General features: G+C 34.5%; 1 protein-coding gene across 9 annotated transcripts; it reads right to left on the reverse strand.

Moving 5' to 3' along the window:
- Positions 1 to 1510: 1510 nt before the first annotated feature.
- On the reverse strand, positions 1511 to 25782 carry anapc4 (anaphase promoting complex subunit 4). 9 transcript variants are annotated; one of them, XM_087296687.2, is made up of 29 exons: positions 25615 to 25782; positions 25231 to 25347; positions 24697 to 24802; positions 21696 to 21828; positions 21546 to 21620; positions 21384 to 21404; positions 21168 to 21212; positions 20995 to 21079; positions 20380 to 20487; positions 14975 to 15058; positions 14820 to 14906; positions 14584 to 14648; positions 12877 to 12919; positions 12702 to 12778; positions 12535 to 12635; positions 10568 to 10619; positions 10423 to 10478; positions 9474 to 9520; positions 9204 to 9260; positions 9066 to 9122; positions 6801 to 6894; positions 6583 to 6680; positions 5961 to 6022; positions 5670 to 5708; positions 5474 to 5575; positions 4552 to 4638; positions 4281 to 4448; positions 3495 to 3618; positions 1511 to 1894 (listed from the first exon to the last, which is right to left on the reverse strand). In XM_087296687.2, exons 2-29 carry the CDS (start codon positions 25336 to 25338, stop codon positions 1661 to 1663), a joined length of 2415 nt encoding a protein of 804 aa, XP_087152813.1. In that variant the 5' UTR covers positions 25339 to 25347; positions 25615 to 25782; the 3' UTR covers positions 1511 to 1660.
- Positions 25783 to 25871: the final 89 nt, after the last annotated feature.

Genomic DNA, 25871 nt, shown 5'->3' on the forward strand with positions numbered 1-25871 from the left:
TAGCCACCAAAATAGACGTCCACTTAACCTAGAAATTCTCAATAAACTGTAATATTAAAACTGAGAAGATTACAGCAATTCCATCTATTCTTACCGCTGGATTAATTTAGTTATTTTGAAGTAGTCTTCATGAAAGATCCACAGAATAACCCATGAACAGAGCTGATCAGTAACAAGGTGAAGCACATCATTACAAAAGCAAAAATTTAAAGTGCACATATTTAAGCGCTTTTTCAAGATTTAAGATGCGTCTTTTGTGTCTCCAGAATGTGTTTGTAAAGTTTTAGCTCAAAAACCCATCAGATTATTTATTAGACTTCTGAGAATATTTAAATTTTCTGCTCTGAACACTATGTAGCTGTTTTTGTGTCCTGTGGCTTTAATGCTAGTTCTCTCCACCCACCGTTTCCACATGCCTGTCAGTGTTCCTCAATCTCCGCCATGGCTGCGTCAGATAAACAGCACAGTGACAGACATGAAGGAAGCAGATCTCATGTAACGTTTGTGAGAAATACTACAGTAAGAACTTCCCAATGATTATTTGATGTATTTGTTGTGGAGTTTATTCAAGCTTTCCTGCAATGATGTGTCACGCACAATGATGTTACAAAGTTTACGCACATTCACACAAGCACACACAAAGTGTGTAACTTTGCACTGTTTTTGCACAGCAAATTTGACAGGATATACGTTAATATCCACTACTGTGGATATCCGTTATGTCAATGTACAAAATAAACCTGATTTAACGTCCACAAACCGGGATGGAAGCGTCATCTTTTAAAATAGTATTGTCATGTGGCTGCGGGGATAAAGATGGTAAAATCGCTGTAATTCACGACAAACATGCACTGTTTTAAAAACGTTTTAAACTTGTAAACCTCATTCTTATTCACTTTTGATGATTGATGATCACAGAGCGCTGAATAGATCTTGCTGAACTGCCTTGTTGATATGATTATACGCGTTACTATGAAGACATGTTAATACACGGATGTCAATCAATTCAGTGGCAGGGAAAACCATACTCCTATGTCAAGTTGCGGTGGGCCTCAAAATAGCAGGGATTTGGATCCTATTCGAACATCAGGACATTTTTATATGATGTATGAATGTATTTTCATAATTGTTTTAAAATACTCAAATAATTCATGTTGATGGATTCAACAAATGCACATATCATTGATTAACAACCTTGTATAGCTCATAGCAAAGTGATTGAGAAGTTAATTTAAAATCAGTTTCCCTGAATGGAAATGAATGGAAAATTTACCACTGGATAGTGCATGTTTCACTCAAAAAAGCAGTTTGATTTTGCATTTACATTGAGGTCACATGACTAACTCAAGGCTATTCACTTTATCTCTGTAAACATGGTATTGAAAACTGTTAGTTGTGGAATAAATAAATAATGGATGACTGTGCATAGTGCATTTCTACAATGCCTTTCCTTCATGCACGCTCAGGGTTCATCCAACCAGAGAAAACACAGAAACATTTTTGCCAGATATGAGTTCAGGGTATTACCAATAAATTCATTTATTTACAAATGACGATGTGAAATATTCATGTTTATCGCAATTTTTCTTAGCTATGTAGAGAACATGACCTGTTATAACAGAGGAGTCTATAGTTCCATCGTGTAGAACTTGTGTGATCTTCAAAGTGTATCTGATCCTGCAGTGTCATCCAAACTGTCTCTTGGCCCCTGACCCGACACCTGGGCATCCTCCACCCGTCCACCTTCACCAGCATCACTCTCATTAGTCTTTGTGTCCTCAATTCTCTCCTGGTCTGAGCTCATTTCCTGTGACTCATCAGCTCGCTCTTCCTCATCCTCTTCCTCCTCTGCGTCCATTTCAAACACACGTACATGCCTTAGATTGGCACTGAGCTGATGGAAGAGATCAGACAATAGATTTTTTTACCATTTACAGAATATGGAAGCAAGCCAAAATCTTTATGGTTTTATCTTTATTTGGTTGCTAATTATTTTTGAAATAATGGCAATTATTAAACAGTAATATAATAATTAATTATTTCTTTATATAACAATTAGTATATGCAAAAAACATATATATATCGAAAACGATAAAATTTTTGTGTGCTATATATTGTTACAGAAATTGTTGCGATAAGCAATATTACTGTCATTTTGAGATCATTTTATAACACTGATTATGCAATGATTATATAAAAGCATAATGCAAATAGCCATAAATACTAAATATTTATTCTTAAGGTTATTTATATCTATAAATTTGAAGTTAAAAAGATAAATATCCTTTTATATACTGTAAACCAGTGTTTCTCAGCTGGTGGGTCGCGGGAAGATTTTCAGTGGGTCACGGAGTGTGTGGTCAAAAAAAAACAACAAAAGTAAAAATTTGTACTTTTTTTGCTTATACCGGACTTTTATTTTGTAATGCGTGCGCGACAGCCCTACCGTTTGACATATGAAATTTCATTTATTGTTGCAACAAATTTGCCGAATCGCAAGTATGACCCCGAATATGTAAAGTATGAATATATATATTGACGACAAAAAAGACTTAAAGCCTTAGTGTGATATGTAGTGAGGTGCTCTCATAAGAGAGCATGAAACCTTCTAAATTAAAACAACATTTAGAAACCAGAAAACATGTTTTGTTAACAGTTTATTATTAACTGTATTTGTCGTGTTTACTTTGTAATATTTCTATAATTTGATCCATTTTGTTAAAAGACAGCAATAAAATATTGTTTATTTGTAAGTCTTGGTGAATTTCTTATGATGTATCAGTCACTACTTGTTTATGTTAACAAATAAATACAAATTAATTATAATTCCTAAAATTGTATTATAGTTTCTAAAAATTTGGGTCGCGGCTTGATGACCATGTAAAAATGTGGGTCCCATGGCTAAACCAGTTGAGAACCCCTGCTGTAAACTATCAAATGTTCTATTAGGTAAATGTTCAATTATAAACGGTCACTGTTAAAATAGAAATATCATTGTGAAATGGCTTTAATGTTATTTGTGAATTTGTAAATATATATTGCAATGCCCCAAAATGTGGGGTTTTTTTTTCACTAAATGTAGGTAATCTCCAAGTATTGCAAGATAAGTCGATATATTGATTATTGTGACAGGTCTATTGAAAACAGATGTATATTACATTGAAATATACATTCTTCATGTTAAAAAGCTGTAATAATCATATTAATAATTAAAAATTATTATTTCTTAATTGCTTAATAAATTATAACATTTATAAAAAACATTTATATGAAAATGTTTTAATTCATTAGAAAATCATTCATTAGTGTTTCATTGATTATTTAAATATTCTTTATCTAAATATTTAAATTATTGAAATAAATTAATAACTGATTTTTTTTTTATTTTAAAATTAAAAGTAAGAATTTTCCTTGTTAAAAAAACTGTTGTTTATTTATATCTCAGATTTTACTTATAAAAAGTTAAAAAACATTCTGGAGTTGTATATTCTTACCACACAGGCCACTTTGCGGATCCCATTAACAGCCACAAACTGAGCGCTGATGTTGTCCATCTCTCTGCTCTGGTTTCCCCAGGCAACACCCTGCACTGGAATTCCCTCAGTTTGCTGCTCCAACCTGAAAGACCACAACAAAGACGACATCAAAAAAAGTACTATTTCAGGACAATAAATAGGACAAACCAAACATAACCATACTACAATCCAGCATTTTGCTGGATCTGCTTCTTAATATGCATCATAGTACTTGCATTTCTTTTAAGGGGTCCTTGATGATAATCTAAAATTTTAGCATTATCTAGTGTGTGATGTTTCTGTTTGCATATAAACCACATCTTCAAAGTTGCACTGCTCAAAGTTCAGTGCGAAAGGAGATATTTACTTTTACACAATTCACTTTTTTCAACAGACATCTGCTAAAGATGACAATGAGCTTCTACCTAAGTTTGTGCATCACAAAACTTAGAATTTACACAAACCCCACCCCACCGGGGAGGTGTTTCTATCAACATGCACTAGTCAGTTAGCTAATCAGAGCACACTGGGCTGACCAATCAGAGCCCATTGCATTTTTCAGAGGGAGGGGCTTAGAGCCAGGAAGTCAACAGATCATTTTTAAAAGAATGCAGAGTCCAGTGTAAAGATCAAATTTGTAAAAAAATAACGTAGTTTTTTTTTTTAAATGAAGAATTAACATTTCATACGGCATCCCATAAACAAAATCAAGACTTTGAAGAACAATTTTAAGTAATAAACGAAGATTATACATTAACTGTTAACCTGAGTGAAAGGTCCCAGCTGAACTCCTCATCCCAGCTCATAGCAGAGTTTAGAGGAAGCTGAGCGAGGACGCGCATCTTATTCTCATCATCTTCCAGTCTCCGCAAAACCACTGTCAACGTCTCGTCATCATAAAACCGAGCATCAAGGCAACTGTACGAGCAGTCGCTATAAAAATAACTGTATTTAGTCATGCATTGATAAACTTGAAATTATGGCAATGTTTTGATAATATGGCAAATGTTTTTTTAAATCGCACACATGAACTCACACAGAAGCAGGTGCAGGTGTTTCATCATCTATACTAGAATTGAGTGGAGTGTTGAGGTTCAGGGCCACCAGACCATTAGGGACAGACCTGAAACAGTAGTAGTACATGCATCTGAACTTTTTCAAGCCTCAACCTTTTCCTCTAGTATTATTTGTATGTTATACACATTTAAATAGCCACAGAAGTTCTGCAATATGTGTTTATAGTTGGGATATAATCACACAGAAAAGATCAAAATCACACGAGGAATCAAATGAAGCAACAGTTGAAATCAGAATTATTAGCCACCCTTCGAATTTTTTTTATATAAATATTTCCCAAATGATGTTTAACAGAGCAAGGAAGTTTTCACAGTATGTCTGATAATATTATTTCTTCTGAAAAAATCTTTGTTTTTTTTTATTAAGGACAAAATGATTAGCCCCTTTAAGCTATATTTTTTTCAGAATAAAAATAACAGAATAAACAGAAAAACAGAAAAAACCATCATTATACAATAATTTGCCTAATTACCCTAACCTGCCTAGTTAAAATTGTTTATCTTTATATGTCACTTTAAGCTGTATAGAAGTGTCTTGAAAAATATCTAGTCAAATATTATTTACTGTCATCATGACAAAGATGAAATAAATCAGTTGTTAGAAATTAGTTATTAGAACTAGTATGATTAGAAATGTGTTAAAAAAAAACTGCTCTCTGTTAAACAGAAATTGGGAAAATAAATAATCAGGCGGGCTAAAAATTTTGACTTCAACTATATTTGTCACTGTTATTTGCACTAATTCATTCTTCCGTCCATAATATTTGAAAGTACATAAGGGCCAAACTTTTAAATAGTAGCGCACAAATAACTTTTATCTACATATTTTAATTTCTGATCAAAAACAACAGGGAACATAAAGAACAGCAGAAGTATGTGTACCTGTTGGGGTCTGTCGGTCTCCTAAGAATATAGATTTTAGAGGGCGAGATCTCAGGCATGCAGAACACTACATAATGCATAGCAGCCTTCTTATCATTCCACCTGCATGAAAACACACTCACATCAACATCCTCGCAATGCAATTTTACACTGGAAAAACAGAAATGACACACCAGAGATTTACAGTGCCACTTACAGTGAAGGCAGCTCAAACAGCCTTGGGGTATTTTCTGAGCTATTGGGGAAAAAAACAGCAAAACAAAATTAAGGTGACCAGATTTCTCAAAGTATTTAAATATTTAAACACAGATTCTGCAATTATTTGAGTGCATAGGATGTCTAGTGGTCACTCTGCACATAATATAATACAATTCTCTAAACTTCCCCTTAAATAATTAATATTAGTATATCAACAAAATCCAAGCAGTGTTAACATGAAATATATGGGCTGTGTTCAAGAACCTGCAGACTGAATCTAGAATATTACCTCTCAGGAACAGTGTACAAGCGTAAACACACAGCTTGTTTCACCGAATCACCAATGACTGCCTGAAAAACAAAACACACAGACATCTGATTAGGAGTCAGACGCATTAGCGCTAAGGGAAAGAGTGGTCAGCAGAAAGGATGAAGCAGTTAATGTAGTTGATGCTTCTGTTACATATGTGCTGGAGACTATTAATGGATGGATGTGAAAAGCTTGAATTTAGAGAATATAGAAAATATTTCTGAAAAATAGAAGATTCATAAAATAGTAACGGTTGTACATTTTTTGCGAGGAGGTAATATTTAAAAAAAAAAATCTTTGATGTCTGTACATAATAGCGCCTCAGCGTGTGTTTTTACAGTTGTTCTGGTTGATTGAATTCTATAAACTGACTCAAACAAAGCCCAACCCATAATAAAGAGCTGAAAACAGAAAGTTGTTTAGCCCTAAATTACAAGGTTTCAAAGAAGGCAGATGTGAAAGTGTTGTCCTGCTGTAGTACTGTTGTGTTCATCAGTCACCATGCCACTGTGGCTTTGTTTACAGAAACAAAGAGTAGTAAAGTTTGTGTGTGTGTGTGTGTGTGTGTGTGTCTGTGTGTGTGTGTGTGTCAGAGACTCACGGCTGGTTTCTGTAAGCACAGATCAATGGATGCCTCCATCAGTCTCTTGACAAAGTGCAGAGACTTTTGTGGGTAAGTGGGGAAGAGCAGTGGACTGTCTGCAAAACAAGTTTCCAAAGTAGATATAGTTACATTTCACATTTACCTTACTTTTGTTGCCAAAACCTTAAGCTCACGTTAGTAATCTTGAGATAAAATAAGCGAAGAAATGATTTCACCTTTCAGGTGAGTGCTCTGTTTTACAAACGTCACCCACTGGTTGCCATCCATGTTGGGTGGAGATACCAAGTCTTCATCTTCATCCTTCAAATACTAAAAAAAAAAAAAAAAGAAATTTAAAACAGATCAATAATTCCCATTATAATATATACAAATATCCCATGATTATTAAATATATAAAAGCATATACAATATATTATAACATTTGCTTTACTTTTCTTAATAGATTTAAGGAGATATTTCTAGTTTTCACTTAGACTCATTTTAAAGTAAACTAAATAAAATTGAATTATATAGACATTAAAAAAATTACAAACACACATACACACTTGTATTGGCTTATGATGACTTTCCATTGATACTCTAAAACCAATTATACAGGGTTTCTGCAGGTTTCAACAAGTCAAAGTTAAGACTTTTAAAGACCCTTTTAAGACAATTTTGAACTAAATTTTAGGCTTTTATAGGGCTAAACACTAAGGACTTTTTTCGAATAGCCTGGTTGTTGTTGCTTTATTAAATGTTTCTTAGCCAAATATTTTACTTTGTTAAAACAAGAAAACTCTAGTTGTATATACTTTTTTCAACAATATTTATTTTTTTTAAGTGACAAGTTTAACATTGTTTAAAGTATATTTATTATAGACACAATTACATGAATGATCAAAAATATACATTTGCTGGCTTTTTGTCCGAATGGATTGAGTATAACTCCTATTCAACCTAATGCTTTTCTGTTATAAAACCTTGCCCATGCCTATTTCAAAAATTGTCGCTTCTCCTACATATTTTTGTACAACTGGAGGATCATGTTGTAGTGAAATATTGTATTTTATATATATATATATATATATATATATATATATATATATATATATATATATATATATATATATATATATATATATTCAATTCAGCTTTATTTGTATAGCGCTTTTACAATGTAGATTGTGTCAAAGCAGCTTCACATAATGGTCATAGTAGCTGGAACAGTGTAGTTCAGTTTTTAGTGTTTAAGTTCAGCACAGTTCAGTTTAGCTCAGTTCAGTGTGATGTAATCATTACTGAGAGTTCAAACACTGAAGAGCAAATTCATCGATGCGTAGCTCTACCAATCCTGAACCATGCGAGCCAGTGGCGACAGCGGAGAGGGAAAAAAAACTTCACCTGATGGGAGTGAAGAAAAAAAAACCTTGAGAGAACCAGACTCAGTTCGGCACGACCATTTTAATTTCTCCGCTGGCCAAAAGTCTTGTAATCAATATATATGTATTGAAATCAGAATTATTAAACCTCCTTTGATTTTTTTAAAATAATTATTAATTATTAAATAATTATTAAAATAATTATTTTTAATTAAATAATGTTTAACAGAGCAGGGAAATTTTCACAGTATGTCTGATAATATTTTTTCTTCTGGTGAAATTTTTGTCTTATTTGTTTTATTTTGGCTAGAATAAAAGTCTATTTTTAATTTAACGTCTTACATTTTTAAAACATTTTTCTAAGGTCAAAATTATTGGCCCCTTTAAGCTATGTATTTTTTCCATAGTCTACTGAATAAACCATCATTATACATTAACTTGCCTAATTACCCTAACCTGCCTAGTTAACCTAATTACCTACTTAAACCTCTAAATGTCACTTTAAGCTGTATAAAAGTGTCTTGAAAATATCTAGTCAATTATCATTTACTGTCATCATGGCAAGGATAAAAGAAATCAATTATTAGAAATGAGTCATTAAAACTATTATGTGTGAATTTTTTTTCTCTCTGTTAAGCAGAAATTGGGGAAAAAATAAACAGGGGGGCTAATAATTCTGATTTCAACTGTTTATTTTTGGTGATTGTATAGATGTTGGACTGATTGGGCAACTTTACTTGGACAGAGGAAAATAAGGACCTAAAATGTTTTAAGACCTACACCACTATATTTCAGTGAATTTAAGACTTTTTAAAGCCTAAAAATTAGCTTTTGAAATTTAACACATTTTAAGACCCCGCAGACACCCTGTTATATCACCTTACTCAAACCCTAGCCCTAAACTAGGAAACCTGTGGCAAAATTTGAATATGCAAAGACCCTGTCTTAAAACATTTTGAAAGACACAGAGGATGTCCGCAATAACCACCTCAACAATGTAATACCAAGGTCATTTCATTACATTGTAAACCACCAAAACCAGCACATACACATTTCTGACAATATATAAATCTACTAGAGTTACTCAAACACACTAAAAAAAGCCCTGACGGTCCACACCTGTCCGACACGCTCAACGTTGAAATATTTTCCTTTCCGGTCAAACAGCTCTTCGTTCTGAAACACAGGACAGAACACGTGAACATGGCCTTACACTAAATGTTTCATTAAAGTTTAAAGCATGCCTGTCTCACTCACAGCACTGAAATGCTCAGACAGGAAGTCGGCCACAAAAGCCAGATCCTTTTGAGTCATCTGAAACAAACAATCAAATTTACTTTATTACAAACAAGTATATTAATTTGTTATATATATATATATATATATATATATATATATATATATATATATATATATATATATATATATATATATATATATACACCCTCTGTAAACATTTCTTTTCAACCAATTTTGTAATCCAAAATTTCACTCTTTTTTTGTCCATTTCTGACTGTAATATCTTACCTTGTTTAACTCAGGAGGAACATGATCTTCTGACATTCGCAGCATTGCTGTAAAAAGCAAAAGCTGTTACAATACAAAACAAAAAGACTATTTTTCTGTTTTAAGATCCTAGTGAGTTAATCATAGGGCAACTGTTTAAAGCATTATAGATGCACTCCTCATATACAGGCTAATACAAGCTCACAATAGACGCTACATTCCACACGCCCTTTTAAGGATTATTAAAACATAATTAAACAATATTTGATGAGTGTGCTTTTGTGCTCACACCTTGGTATGGTTTAGGTCAGTTGTATGTCATAAATATGACACTAAAACTACCAAAGTCTGTCTAAATCATAGGACTCTAACTCAATTCCTGGAAGGCTGCAGCTCTGCATTTTTGCTCCAACCCTAATCAAACACAGCTGATCCAAATAATCAAGGTGACCAAGATTACTAAAGACTATTAAGCAGGTGTGAGTTAGAAATGGTTGGAGCTAAACTATGTAGAGCTGCGGCCCTCCAGGATCTGCGTTTGTGACCACTGGTCTATATGATTGATTAATTTAATCCTCCATTCAAATGATTAGTACAAAACAACACATTGTTTTATTACTGTATTATTTAACTACAATTATTCTTATATATCTATTTAACTATTGATCTTATAAAAAACTAAACCCTATACATTTGTTCAGATCATTTTTACTTTTAAAACTTGAGTTAAATTGTAATTTTAAACAAATTTTAATAGGCTTAATCATTAGGTGAATGCTTTTTGGACTTTCTCAAGACCTTTTTTATGGATTACATCCTCTGTGTCAGTTTGCACATTGTTAAAATAACAATACTTGAAATCTAGCAAACTTCCATTAGGAAGCTTTAAGTAACACTAGGTTTTGAATCAGAGACTTGACTACATTTATTTGCAAGGTAAATCTCACACACAAAAAAAAATGCTGCTTACCAACATACAGCCATCTGAAGAAGGCTTTGAAGTTCTTCATACTTTTATCGATGACTCTGAAATAAAATCAGTAGAGAAGAGTTTTATAATGAATTATACAGAGCAGACAATAAGATCACAGTAGACAGAATAACATTAAACTCACTGTAAAAGTTCGCTGGCCTTCAGGGTAAAAGAGCCCACTGCTACGATGGCATCTAAACCATAAACAAGAGAGAATGCAAAGAAAATATCTTTTAAATATCAAGCATAATTCCAATTAGTGTGAACTTTTATTTAAAGTATGTTTTTAATTGTCAACTGGATATTATGCAAGCAAAAGAATGCACAAAATATGATCAGATTAATCGACTATCTGCTGTTCACCAAAACTATTATTATTGTTAACTGAACAAAGTCTAGATTAAAATAACCATGCGACTACATTAAAGGATCACAAAACACCAAAACACAATTTTTTGAGATGTTGAAAGTGATATTTGTGTCCTACGCGTGAAAGTGAAAACTGGTTGTTTTGCGTTATTTCGAGCAAATTAGATCTTCCGGTTTGAAAATAAATTTTAAAACTACGTCACGGCCATGAGATTCTTGTGTAAATACCAGAGTACAGACTGGATGTCTGTACCGGCTAGTACAAATTGACATTTTTTAGTTTTTATCATTAACTCATGAGAAAGACTTGGTTCGAACCAATCAGTGCGCTCTATTGTGTGTGAGGTGTAACTTCATTAATATGCATGATAGCTTCGAAGACTAACTTTTTACCTGTTACGGTGTTCAGAGAGAAGCCACGTTGTATTTCCAACCGTAATTAAAACAAGTGGAAAAAGAAGAATTGTTTTGAGACGAGGGTCACCAGTATTGCACAGCATTAGTATAGCACAGTGTGTGGACCCACATATGTGCATTACAGTGGTCTGCTAACACGCAACAAAAATATGTTTGTAAGGAACATTTCTGTACCGAAGAGCTTTTTGCATATGTAAATAGTGAAATCCAGAAAAGCCACTCGTTTCTTTTTTAAAAAGTTGGAGTTCCAGTTGGAGTTGATTGTCCTGTCTTTAAGGTTTTAGTAAGTGTGTGATCAGTGTTTGTTGTTTATGTTTATTCAGATGGCAAAGTTAGTTAGTATCATCAGCAGTACTCTTTCAGTTTTTAAAGACATGCCTTAGTCAAAATGATTAAGTTACTAAATTTACAGTATGTTAAAATCACTACAATATTATGGACTGATAGATCCGCTGTAAATGCTGCTCTCCGAATGTAAACACATTAATCAAACTAATATCATTGTGTTGGATTTTCACCACATTTTTGTGACAGGATAGTCTATACACACACGGCTGTTTGATGCTATTCTCTGCACCTACCTAGTCTCTGCATCTACCGAGAAATGCTGAAGTTTTTTTTTTCTCCCATACAGCATGCGGTATCAAAAATTCCATTAAAACAACACGGAACAGTTCTTCGCATCCAATATCTTGTTTGTCATGGGGGGCATACATGAAATGATCCTGAATGAAAGTGAAAGCGCCAAACTGCGGTCGACCAATTAAGAATGAAACTCTGGAGGAACTGTGGATAGCGTGGTGACGCAACATCGGTAATCATATTATGTGTAATAACATGTAAAACTGGAGCATTAAAGGAACATTTAAAAGCAACTCATGTAAACACCTTAATCATATTATTGTCTTTTTCAGATTAAAGCAAATAATTTGATTACCGATGTCCTTGTAAAAGTAATCACTGTCTATCTCCCTTGTGTCCATGTTTGTGTTGCCGCTGTGAAAATCAGCTGTAGTGCTCGTAATGAAACTCCCCTTTTCATGCAAACCCTTCCCTCTTTTTCCACTCGACACTCCCGCCTAAACAAAGCTGGACTAACCCACTTTCCAGACATTTTTCAAACTAGAGGTCTGAAAAGACCCTGCTGAGAAAGGGGTGGAGTCATGGCCCTTTGATATACATATTAGAATTAAATATTAATGCGCATAACACATAAAATGAAAAATATATAATGTATTGTTGAAACTGATTTAAAGTATTCATGAATAATAGAATATAAATAATAATAAAATAATTAAAGTCTACAAACAGTGATTGTTTTACCCTCTATGTCTGAAGGATCCAGGCCTAGAGGCTGAAACTTCTGCTTCCATAGAGCCATTCCTTTGACCTCGCTCAGGTGATAGAGCAGCGCCTCAGAGCCACTATGGGAACAGCAAACACTGATCATGCTGATCGCTAACACTCTCTATCAGGTGAACAATACCCACCTCTGCAAGTGACTGATAACAAGTTTCTGAATGCTGGAATAGGAAGAATCAATAGACTGACCCAGCATCTTCAAGCCCTGAGTGGTCAAATAACAAAAAGTGTAGTTACAATGAATGATGTTGGTAATAATCACTAAAGCAATGTAAGCAGATAGGATTAGCAAGGTAGATTTACCTTGACTGTGAGCTGATTCATGAGAAGAGCCTGAAGTTCAGGGCTGAAAGAGAAAACTGCATTTATAAAGTTTTAAAAAAGTAAACATTTATCATATCAACTGCGGAAAAAAACAGTAACATCAACACATCATCATCAAAAAAACAGTACTACAGCTGTTTGTATTCAGGCTGGAGATCTAAAAAAAACCTGAAAATTTTTTTCCTTAAAGTTTTTTTGTTCATCCAGAAATAAGGATCTGTGGGGTGAAAAAACACATTTTGGCTTATTTCCCTACTAGTGAAAGCCTTTGGATAATGGTTGTAAATGAATGTATTGTAGATGGTATTTTTTTAGATTCTGTCGCTAGCTGTAAAAGTTTTAAAGTCACATTGTGCCCTCTGTTGGTCATTCAGATCAAATACAAGCATGAGAAGGTTGACTGTGGTACTTCTCAACCTTTTTGTCTTCAAGGCATCCCACTGAGGCATATATTTACATTCCAAACAGAGACAAGATGTGCCATTTTGGTGTCCACATTAAAGGAATAGTTCACCCGAAAATGAAAACTCTGTTATCATTTGCTTATCTTCCACTTTTTTCAAACCTGTTCCAAAAAAAAAAGATGCTTTGAAGAATGTTTGGATGCAGCAGCCACAACATTTCTGTTCCTACTGTGAATGTTAATGACTGCAGGTTTGCAACATTCTTTAGAACATATTGATTTGTGTTCAACAGCAAAAAGAAATTCATGAAAGTTTAGAAACACTGAGGAAATATTTAAATTTGTTTAGACTATCACTTAAAATTACATTAAACAAAAACTGATTTCATGTACAGTTAAATCAAAATTATTAGCCTCCTGTTAATTTTGAACTATTTAAAACTTCTCTGCTGAACAGAGAAGAACACATTTCTAAACATATTAGTTTTAATGACTATCTTTTTATGACTGTCATTGCAGTGATGACAGTCCATCATATTTTACTAGTTACTTTGCAGGACACTGGAATTCAGCTTAAAGTGACATTTAAAGGCTTAAATAAGTTTATTGGGTTAACTTTGTACGTTAATTTAATTAGGCAAGTTATTGGATAAGTTCTGTAACTTAATCAAAAATTTAATTAAAATTAAGTTCTGTAATCAAAAATAAATATTTCTTAAGGGGCTAATAAACCTGGCCTTAATTGATTAATGTAAAACTTCTTTATTTAAGCCAAACTAAAAGAATTAAGACTTTCTCCAGAAGAAAAAATATTATAGGAAATACTGTCTTTGCTCTGTTAAATATTACAATAATTTCTTCATTTTGCCCTCAACTGTACATAGAAGAAATCTCAAATCTATGTGACATGTCTATTTCAATATAATACAATTTGTTTTAAATATATGATTTAAAAGTTTATTTTAAAATGACATCAAATACTCAGATTTAAATAAATAAAAATAAATAAATAAAATATACGTGCTGCGCTAACACGAGACTCTTAACGCGCGACAAAAAAATATTGCCGTGAATGTAATCTCAAAGTTGGTTTGGGAGCTGGGTCTGTTCTACGCAAGCTATGATGACTTTCACCTTGATATGTATACCTGACTGGTGAGCCGTCTGACAAAAAGTGCCCTTCTGAATGAAATCAGCAGGATGCCTGACTTTAACTGCAGTTCGGCAGTTTCACTTTAACTCATGAATGAACATTTCATCTATTTCATCTATAAATTGTTTACCTTGCATGGCCCCATAACAGCAGCTCCAAAAACTCATCCTGAACCTGAGTGCTTGTGTTTTTTTCCTGTAAAACAACACTGCAACTCATCAACTGTTCTAAAAGTTTTAATAAACAAATCAAAGCCAGTTAGGATAGCTTCAGTGGATCAGTCCATTATTGCAATAATCAACTGTGGTTTAAATGTCTAATGAATGCCAGTGGTGTCTTATAACTGCTTGTTTGATTTGAACTGACCTGGACAAACTTAGTAAGGCGGAGGTCCATCTGCATAAGAATTTCCTCCCATGCTTCACACATGCAGGTGAGAGAGACACGCAGATACTAAAAAGACAAAAGAGAATGAAACATACTATCTGCGCGAGAACAGAAGATTATAAGAAGACAGTCACCTGTAGCAGTGTTGAGATATGTGTGAACTTGCGTGCCATCTTGGTCAGTTCGGGCAGACATGAAGAGAGCAGCCCAGTGTCCAGCTACAACACAATCAATCACAGTATCAGAATACACTATTTGCTGTTTTAATACATGTGAATTCCTCAAATTAACAATATATAGAGCAGGTAATAACCATCAATATGGTATTTATTAATCTATTCATTTTATTTGTAAAAATACATATATAATACTTGTAAGGGTTAAAATAATATTATATATTTTGTATATGGGTCAGTGATGATACGTCCTCTTTTGATATACAGTTGAAGACAGAATTATTAGCCCCCCTTTGAATTTTTTTTCTTTTTTAATATTTCCCAATGTTTAACAGAGCAAGGAAATTTTCACAGTATGTCTGATAATATTTTTTCTTCAGGAGAAAGTCTTATTTGTTTAATTTCGGCTAGAATAAAAGCAGTTAAAAAAACAAAAAACATTAAGGTCAAAATTATTATTAGCCCCTTTAAGCTATACATATTTTTAGATAGTCTAAACAACAAACCATCATTATACAATAACTTGCCTAATTACCATATCCTTCCTATTTAACCTAACTAACCTAGTTAAGCCTTTAAATGTCACTTTAAGCTGTATAGAAGTGTCTTGAAAAATATCTAGACAAATATTATTTACTGTCATCATATTAGGATAAAATAAATCAGTTATTAGAAATGAGTTATTAAAACTATTATGTTTAGAAATGTGTTCAAAAAAATCTTCTCTCCGTAAAACAGGAATTGGGGGAAAAATAAACAGAGGGGCTAACAGAGGGGCTAATAATTCCGTTCCAGCCCGTGCCAGTCCTCCTGCACCCTGGCTCTCGGATGCTCTCCGTGAGCATCGCTCAAAACTTCGGGCTGCGGAGAGAATTTGGCGGAAAACTAAAAATCCTGCACATCTCTTAACATACCAAACTCTTCTGTCCTCTTTCTCAGCTGAGGTTACTTCTGCAAAGCAGACGTATTACCGTCTGAAAATCAACAATGCCACTAATCCTCGACTACTTTTTAAAACATTTTCCTCCCTCCTCTATCCTCCTCCTCCACCCGCATCCTCCACACTTACTACTGATGACTTTGCTACATTCTTCTGCACCAAAACTGCAAAAATCAGTGCTCAATTTACTGCACCTACAACAAACACGCAAGATACAACACCAACACCACACACACTCACCTCTTTTTCTCAGCTCTCTGAGTCTGAGGTGTCCAAACTTGTGCTATCTAGCCATGCAACCACCTGTCCACTCGATCCCATTCCCTCTCATCTCTTGCAAGCCATCTCTCCTGCAGTCATACCAACACTGACTCACATAATTAACACATCTCTTGGCTCTGGTTTATTCCCCACTACATTTAAGCAGGCTAGGGTAACCCCACTGCTAAAGAAACCCAACCTGGACCATACGCTACTTGAAAACTACAGACCAGTATCCCTGCTTCCATTCATGGCCAAGATTCTGGAGAAAGTAGTGTTCAATCAAGTTCTGGACTTTCTTACTCAAAACAATCTCATGGACAACAAGCAATCCGGCTTTAAGAAAGGCCACTCAACTGAGACTGCCCTGCTCTCGGTCGTGGAGGATCTCAGACTGGCTAAAGCAGACTCTAAATCATCAGTCCTCATTTTGCTGGACTTGTCAGCTGCTTTTGACACTGTCAACCACCAGATCCTGCTATCTACGCTTGAGTCACTGGGCGTTGCGGGCACTGTTATACAATGGTTCAGATCTTACCTCTATGACAGGTCATTCAGGGTGTCTTGGAGGGGAGAGGTGTCCAACCTACAGCATCTAAACACTGGGGTACCTCAAGGCTCTGTTCTTGGGCCACTTCTCTTCTCCATCTACACATCATCTCTAGGACCAGTCATCCAGAGACATGGATTCTCCTACCACTGCTATGCTGATGATACCCAGCTATACCTCTCTTTTCATCCTGATGATCCCTCGGTTCCAGCTCGTATCTCAGCCTGCCTGTTGGATATTTCACACTGGATGAAAGATCATCATCTTCAGCTGAACCTCGCAAAAACGGAAATGCTTGTAGTTTCTGCCAACCCGACTCTACACCATAACTTTTCAATCCAGATGGATGGGGCAACCATTACTGCATCCAAAATGGTGAAAAGCCTTGGAGTAACAATTGATGACCAACTAAACTTCTCTGACCACATTTCTAGAACTGCTCGATCGTGCAGATTCGCACTCTATAACATCAGAAAGATCCGACCCTTCTTATCTGAACATGCAGCTCAACTCCTTGTTCAAGCTCTTGTTCTCTCCAAACTGGATTACTGCAACTCTCTACTAGCTGGGCTTCCAGCTAACTCTATCAAGCCTCTTCAGCTGCTTCAGAAAAGTGGTCTTCAATGAACCTAAACAAGCACATGTCACTCCGCTGCTAGTCTGTTTGCACTGGCTGCCAGTTGCTGCTCGCATCAAATTCAAAACTCTGATGTTTGCCTACAAAGTGACTTCTGGCCTAGCACCTTCTTATCTGCACTCACTTCTGCAGATCTATGTGCCCTCCAGAAACTTGCGTTCTGTGAATGAACGTCGCCTCGTGGTTCCATCCCAAAGAGGGAAAAAATCACTTTCGCGAACGCTCACGCTCAATCTGCCCAGTTGGTGGAATGAACTCCCTAACTGCATCAGAACAGCAGAGTCACTCGCTATTTTCAAGAAACGACTAAAAACTCAACTATTTAGTCTCCACTTCACTTCCTAATCTGCAATTGCCTCTTTGAATATCACACTAACTGTACAAAAAAAAAAAAAAAAAAAAAAAACCTACTAATACTTCCCTTCTTAGACTTTACAGACCTGAAACTTGCCTTTAGTACTTATTCATTGTTGCTCTTAGTTGTGTAAATTGCTTCCTTGTCCTCATTTGTAAGTCACTTTGGATAAAAGCGTCTGCTAAATGACTAAATGTAAATGTAAATGTAATGCTGACATCAACTGTAGGTGGACATGGATATAGATGTTTTTTTAATCTAGATTAATCTCACTGTAATCTTGGAATTAATCTAGATTAAAATGGCTCATTTGAATTCTGCCGAAGGCATTCAGAATTTTGATTACCTTAATCCGACTAAAGTCATAACTGAACTAAACAGAAATGGAATTAAGACGTGAAGTATGCACAGGGAAATGTTCATGAGTGAATGTGAAACTGAGTGAATGAGAAACTGCCGAATTGCAGATAAAGTCACCCAAAATTACAGGAAACTCTTACATGAAAGCACTTCACGTAAACACCTTAATTATATCATTGTCTATTAAGGTAGATGTAAGCATAGTTAGTAGTGTCTTCGAAGTAAGTGAAAGATTCAGAAGGGCATCCTGCTGATTTGATCCAGAAGGGGACTTTTTATTGTCAGGCGGCTCACCGGTTTGACTTACATTTAGCGTCATTCATGTTAAAAAGCAACCGCTCCATTTTATTTGTATGTTTTACTCGAACGCATAAACTCTACCGGTGCGTGATAGCTAGATGTGGAGCTAACATTAATCAGATTCACTCTAGTGAACTGCATCCATGTTAGCATGTCACGTTTAATGTGGTAATTTCACAGTAGGAATACACACAGGTTTAAAGACTCATTCTCGCCCCCTAAAGTGCAATTCGGCCAGGTATACATCAATCCACGCTAAAATATCATGGTGAATGTCATCATAGCTAGCATAGAACAGACCCAGCTCCCAACCCAACTTTGAGAATAGATCAAGTGATATTTTTTTTAATGACCCAATAAGAGTCTTGCGTTAACGCAGCATGGTTACGCCCGCCACTAATATATATATATATATATATATATATATATATATATATATATATATATATATATATATATATATATATATATATATATATATATATTAGAGCTGCACGATTCTGGCTAAAATAAGAATCGCAGTTTTTTTTTGCTTAAAATAAAGATCACGATTCTCTCACGATTCTGTAGATGTAAAATAAAGGTATGGTAAAAACAAACATATGGCACAACATCGATAATAATATTATGTGTAGGTCTACTGGTTTCTATAAATAATTATATTCTACTTATAATAATTCTGATGTTGAATTGAATATCTGTCATATTAGACAATTTTATTCACTGGTAAAATCAGACATTTGCCATTATCAGATTATATTCAACAATATATAGGCTAGAGCAGTTATACTGACACTGTAAACATTTATTTTCTTGCACAACTGTGGGTTCGCTATGAAAGAAAAAACATATCAAATGCTTGTCATAATCATAAATCTAAAATGCGATACGATCACTTAAATGAAGTGCACACTTTCGGTTTCATTCTGACTGCTAAGTGCTTGTTCATACTTCGCGCATGGCTCCCAAGCGATCACTCTGTGCCACAAACTGAATATTATTTACAACTGTATTACCTGTTACTCGCAACATATGCAGGTTCTGTTCACTAAAATAGACACGCACATGTCTATCATTAAGTAGAGCGCGCGCGCGTCCTCTCTGTGATAACAGCTCACGGTCAGCAGCTGAGCTCACGTCTCGTGTGATTTCCGGATCACGAAAACATCATTATATGAAGACAAAAATGACATTTTTAGGTGAATTATACCTTATAAATACAGTATGTGACTCATTCAACATCATTTGGAGGTGTCAATGTCATTGAGCAAAGTGTGTAAAAAAATAAAAAGACTTGTGCAGCCGCCTTTTCTTCTCTCCTGAACTTGGCAGAATCGTAGAAATTAAGATCGTCTAGGGGGTCGAATCGAGATCTTTGAACGATCAATTGTCCAGCTCTAATATATATATATATATATATATATATATATATATATATATATATATATACAGTTGAAGTCAGAATTATTAGCCCCCCTTTTTATTTTTCCCCAATTTCTGTTTAACATATAGAAGATTTTTTTCAGCACATTTCTAATCATAATAGTTTTAATAACTCATTTCTAATAATGGATTTATTTTATCTTTGCCATGATGACAGTAAATAATATTTGACTAGATATTTTATAAGACACTTCTATACAGCTTAAAGTGACATTTAATTAGGTTAACTAGGCAGGTTAGGTAAGTTATTGATTAATGATGGTTTGTTTTGTAGACTATTGAAAAAAATAAACACAGCTTAATGGGGCTAATAATTTTGACCATAAAATTATTTTTTTTTAATTAAAAACTGCTTTTATTCTAGCCGAAATAAAAACAAATAGGACTTTCTCCTGTAGAAAAAATATTAGACATACTGTGAAAATGTCCTTGCTCTGTTAAAAAATAAATTGAGAGGGGGGCTAATAATTCTAACTTTAACTGTACACACACACACACACACACAAAAAGCTTTCACCTGTATGTAACGAATCTCAAGGTTGTCGTCTGTGGATCTAATCTCTGTAATAACAGAGAGAGACTTGAGGTCACTAGACAGTCCAAGACTACGGCATGTCCCTAAGATCTGAGAAAAAAAGAAACAGAAATAATAAATGATGTCATTTTCTACATAAACAACTTGTTTACATAACTATCTAGATTGAAAATATTGATTTAATGTACGGCTAGTTATAAACTCTATACCCTACAGAAACATGTTTTCACTACTGGATTAAAGAAATCCATGTTTTCAATATTTTTCAATTTAATTACAAATATTCAAGTTCTGGATTTCTTTTCATGTAATTTTTAAAAAATTTAAATTTAAAAAACAAATTAAACTTGCAAAATAAAGATGTTAAAATTCTGGCTTTTTTCCCATCAGCATTCTGACTTCTGTTCTTTCAGAAATGCAAGCTATTGACTCACAATTATTAAAACATTTAAGTTAGCATTTCTGGAATTGTTTTTCAATCAATTTTAAAAATAACCTAACTTTTACTACTTATTTAATATTTTTAACACTAAGAATAAACTTAAACATACAAATTTGCAAAGAAAAAACATGTTCAAGTTTTTATTTATAACCTACCCCACTTAATGTTGCAATCTTATACAGGCCGTAAGCATACAGCTCAACAAATCCAGATGGTCCTCCAACAACCAGGATATTGAGTCTGCAAAACAAAACATCAACGATCACAATGCAACATAAGCAGAGTCCAAAGCCTACAATCATTCAGCTCAAATACATGCAAAACTGACCTCACTTCCCCTAAAAGGTTTGTGACTTCTTCTGATTTTTCTTCACTGTGAGGGAGAAAACGTCACATAAGAAAAAACCAGAGCGTACGCACACACACAGTCATATAAGCACAAGCCACATGCAGATGACCATTTCAAAATAAAAGTAAATAAATAAAGAGTAAGCTAAAGAAACAGCAAATAATCAGCATTTAAGCACATTAAGTGTCTTCTTACCTAAATATCTTTGATGTGGTGCTGTAGCTGAACACAAACATGGCACAAAGGAAAATGGAAAAGCCATAAAAAACATTTAAACATAAAAAAAAAAACAAATGAGTGACCCAAGCATTTCCCAATCAGCTTTCTAGTGGACAAATCTTGTGTTCAGAGTCTCACCTTTTAGGTAAAGTGGGTAACTTTGGAAGAAAACGGCTTGACTCATCCTCAGACTCGCTGAATGAGGTTAATGTGCTAGAGGAAAATATAAAACCAATCAAACTATGGAATCAATGCAGAAAGAAAACAATACCATGTCAAAAATCCCACCTGCTGTCATCTTGCACCTCCATCCAGTGCATGCAGGATGCTGGATATTCCACAGGGAACAGATGGAGGATTTCAGCCTTTTCTGCATCACACAGGACCACCTGCTTCGTGTCGCCAACACTGAACGCTAGAACTGCACACAACGATCCAATGTGGATAATCATGTAACATGACATTGAGGTAGAGTTGATTTTACACTCATAAATTCATTACAGTGACAACTTGTGACATTGTCCCTATATCATTTAGCATGCTACTTTGATTATTCAGTCTGAAATAAACAAATTCAAATGAAATTCAAAACAACATTAGCACTATTTATTTGACTGTGAACAACGTTTTACTTTGATAGTCACTGGCTGCTAATATAATTTGCCTATTTAGAATTTGCAAAGAAAACCTTTCGAAAATTATATTATTAAGGTGAAAGTACAAATTTGCGAAAATAAAACCAACTTTACTTGAATTAAAATGACAATGGTAGCTTAAATAAGTCAGAATGAAGATCTATTTTTCTGTTACAAAAGCAGTTCAATATATTTTATTGGTGTTTAACAATACAACAGAGGAAAAATTACAGACTATGTACTATCCACTATCCTCTCAAAATAAAAAATAAAAAGATTTATGAATTAAAAACAACCATATCCTATAAGAAAAAAAAAAAAACAGTCCCTTTTTAAATCTCCTTTGAAATGAATGCGGGACCAAGGTACAGTGGAGGACTGTGGCTATCCAAAGCCAGAGATATACACATATACACATACATCTATGATCGGGAGTTTTCCTGGATGTTAGTATGTAAAATTATTTTTCTAATTACGAAAATTATAATTTTACATCACTTTTCTACATTGATGGATCAGTGACCGCACGGGCATTCCTGACAAAAAGCTTGTGTTTGTAAGTACAGAAATGTACTATCCACCCTGCCTGTTAAATTTGATCTAATCATGTCCTAAAACACAGCTCCTCCTCCTGCTTTCACTTCTCATAGTGACGGAGGGAGCGATTCGTTTGTGAATGAATCCCCCGAACGAGTCTTTCACTATAGTGTAATTGTTGGCGTTAGCCGACAATAATACAAGTTTCTGGTAGCGCAGCATCTCGTTGTCATATTTCTTTTGCATTGTTTGCTGATTTTATTCAACAAAACTAGCATAAGCCGAGTATTTAGTGTGAGTTGGAGCTGCTTTGCCTTTTGGTGAATGCAGTAAGTGACTGTAATCATCAATAACGTTACCTGATTAGCAAAGAAGTTCAGAACATACAAAAACATAAAAATACTTAATATTACCTATGAACTGTTCTGCCTTTGTGCTTTTTGTTCTTTGTTTGCTCGTTACTACACCTGTAGACAGCACTAAAGTCCCGCATCTTCACGTAATAACACTGTGTTGACTAGTGCGGTTGAATGACATTTGTCCTGGGAGCACTGTACCAATGTGGCGGTGCTATTGACGCATGCTCAGGGTCCCTATGCGATATCTAGTGTATATATCTATGTCAGGCAATATGCTTGGGCGTTCTGTTTGAATGGGAAAACATCAAAAGGTGCGTTTGACTTCATGCAGCGATGCGCAGATCGATCAAAATCTGTCTTAAAGCAGTGCATGCTGGTTAGAACTTTTGTCCGGATTGACGCTGCGCTGACGCCATGTGACTGTCACATCAAAGTGATGTGGCATCAAAGTACCGCGACAGCACTCCGAGATCAGACTACTGATTCAGCACAGAGCCACTGCAGGAGCTGTGATGACGACACGGATATTACACGATTGGCCGAGTCCACGGCATGACAACAATCACGTGTGTTTGGTGTTTATTACTGGACAAATTAACTTTTCATACCCTCTCTATCTTGTATATATCATGCTTATTAAAAAACTACAAATATTTTACTGCAGTAATTATCTTTTGTTAAATAATTTGGTTATAAAGGCTAGATTGTTAGCACAAGTTTATCTTCAACCTTTTTTTATACTGACTATTTAATGCATTCAGCTCAATGAACCTTTACACTTTTCCACATTCGAAACTGAACAAGTGATAAGTTTTGTGTATCCTATAGTCTTTGTGAAAAAATACATAAATTAAAAAATATATATAAATAAAATGTAATAAAACAAAAAAATAATAATTGAGCAAGTTTACAATAAAAGAGCAAAAAAGAAGAAGAAAAGTTTGCATTAAGGAGTCAGTATTTCCTCTTTTTGGTTATTTACTGTGTATTAGAGCTGATATAAACCGGGTAAGCCATTTGATGTAGTCTAAAACAGGGTTCCAGGTCTTGTAAAAAGATTTGAGACATCCTGCATGTAAACATCTTAATTTCTTAAGCATTTGTTTTATGCAGCTAAAGAATCATATCATGTGATTGAGGTAGTACCTGTTTCCATCAGACAAGAATGGGTTGTCTTGCTAAAAGAGTAGGAAAAAGCAATAACCCGGCGAGATGCAACAGAGATGCAACTCTCTCTAAAAATCCGCAGTTCAATATTTTTTAAAGTTGTTTTTTTATTTGTCATATCTGTAACTGATTCAGCATCAGAATGTTTTGACTAATTTTTGACAAGTGCATTTATTAGTAACAATAAACAATAGCACAAATAACAAAAAAATCTAATAACACTGCTAAAATATTTGTAAAATGTAAGAAAAATTAGCAATATAAACAGTGTCAAATTTGTGTGACACCTAGGACCTGAACATTGTGTGCTACAAACTAGTGTGTTCAAAATGAAGACAACACATTAAAGAAATCCAAAAGAAAATGTTTCTTACATTGTTATTTTAATAAAATTATACAACTATTACAGCTTCTAAAATTGAATCATTCCCTATGTTTGATTGTGTTCTTTTTATAATTGGAAAGTAGTTTAACCCTGTTTTCAGTCAACATTTAGTACAAGTAAGGTTTGTTTTACTTTTATGATTTACACTAACTATAATAACCCTAATGTGTCCACTGTAATAAGCCACTGAAATACTATTCGTTTACCTTTCCCATCGGGTCTCCAGGCCAGTGATGTGATCTCTTTTCCTGTGTTCTCATTAGGAGGTAAACTCCACACCCGATGAAAGTTGGCAAGCCGATGCAGAAGAAGCTGTAATGACAGAACAGTCCAATGAAGTCAAATGACAATGACCTACAGACAATAACAATCAGCTCTAACTGAAGACAGATATGAGTGTGTATGTTTGAGGTAAAGTTGCTTTATATATTCACACATTCGTTGATTTTAACGGTCCCTATACTGTTTACCATGCCAATTTCAACTTTCGGTCTGAAATCACACATCTGCATAACTTCAAAACCACATTAGCACCAACTTATTTATTTGAGCCTGAACAATGTTGTACTTCAACGGTCATTGGCTGTTAATATGATTATGATTTTAGCATATGCCAATTTGATAATGTCATTTCGAATTTGCAAAGAATACTTTACTGAATACTTATTATATAATAAGGAGCAAGTCAGAATGTGTGAATATAAAGCCAACTTTGTGTGTAACAGTTATGCAAGACCAACCTCTCCTGTAGTGTTGGCCAAAGCGATCAGATCTCTTTTAGGACACCAGGCCATGTACAGAATAGGGTTGGGGAGCTGTTTCTCCCCAACCTGCCGAAACGCAGGCATTGCTGAATCCTGGTAAATGGACAAATAGTCTAATAGTAAGTTACCATAGTACAGACAGTATCAATACCGTTCACTCATGACTACTTGCTGTCATCTGCTGCTGCTGGACGTCTTTGACAGTAGTTATAATAAACGCAGATTACAAAGTAGTAAACTGAAATCCTTCAGGCATCAAAAGACTAAATAAATAAACAAAATGTTAACTTAAGTGGCTGCTAACGTTAAACCTGTGATGCTTCGCAACATTAGCCTAATATTAAGACTACACTTACTTACTAAACAAATGACGGATGAAAATAAACTCCACAATCCAATTCTTCGTTTGAAACGTTTGGAGAAAGCGATTTAATGCATCATAATATTCTCATTTGTACTGTAAAAAGATTGATATTCAGAAAACTCATCATAGTGTGTAGCAGTACAACATGACTCTGACCCGCCAATGAAATTGTGACTACGGAAAGCGCAAGATGACAAGTGCATTTTAAAAACGCGAAATGACTTTTATACCAGAAAAAAGGTAAATATGACAA

The sequence above is a fragment of the Danio rerio genome, chromosome 20 (assembly GCF_052040795.2).
Source record: "Danio rerio strain M-AB ecotype USA chromosome 20, GRCz13ab, whole genome shotgun sequence".
In the NCBI taxonomy this organism is placed as follows: domain Eukaryota; kingdom Metazoa; phylum Chordata; class Actinopteri; order Cypriniformes; family Danionidae; genus Danio; species Danio rerio.

Coding starts and splice junctions, on each gene's coding strand:
- anapc4 (XM_087296683.2), bottom strand. CDS start 25,338: ATGCCTGCGTTTCGGCAGGTTGGGGAGAAACAGCTCCCCAACCCTATT. Junction 14,649..14,819: donor GCCTTACTAAGTTTGTCCAG/GTCAGTTCAAAT, acceptor GTTGTTTTACAG/GAAAAAAACACAAGCACTCA. Junction 5,576..5,669: donor CTGTTTGAGCTGCCTTCACT/GTAAGTGGCACT, acceptor GTTTTCATGCAG/GTGGAATGATAAGAAGGCTG.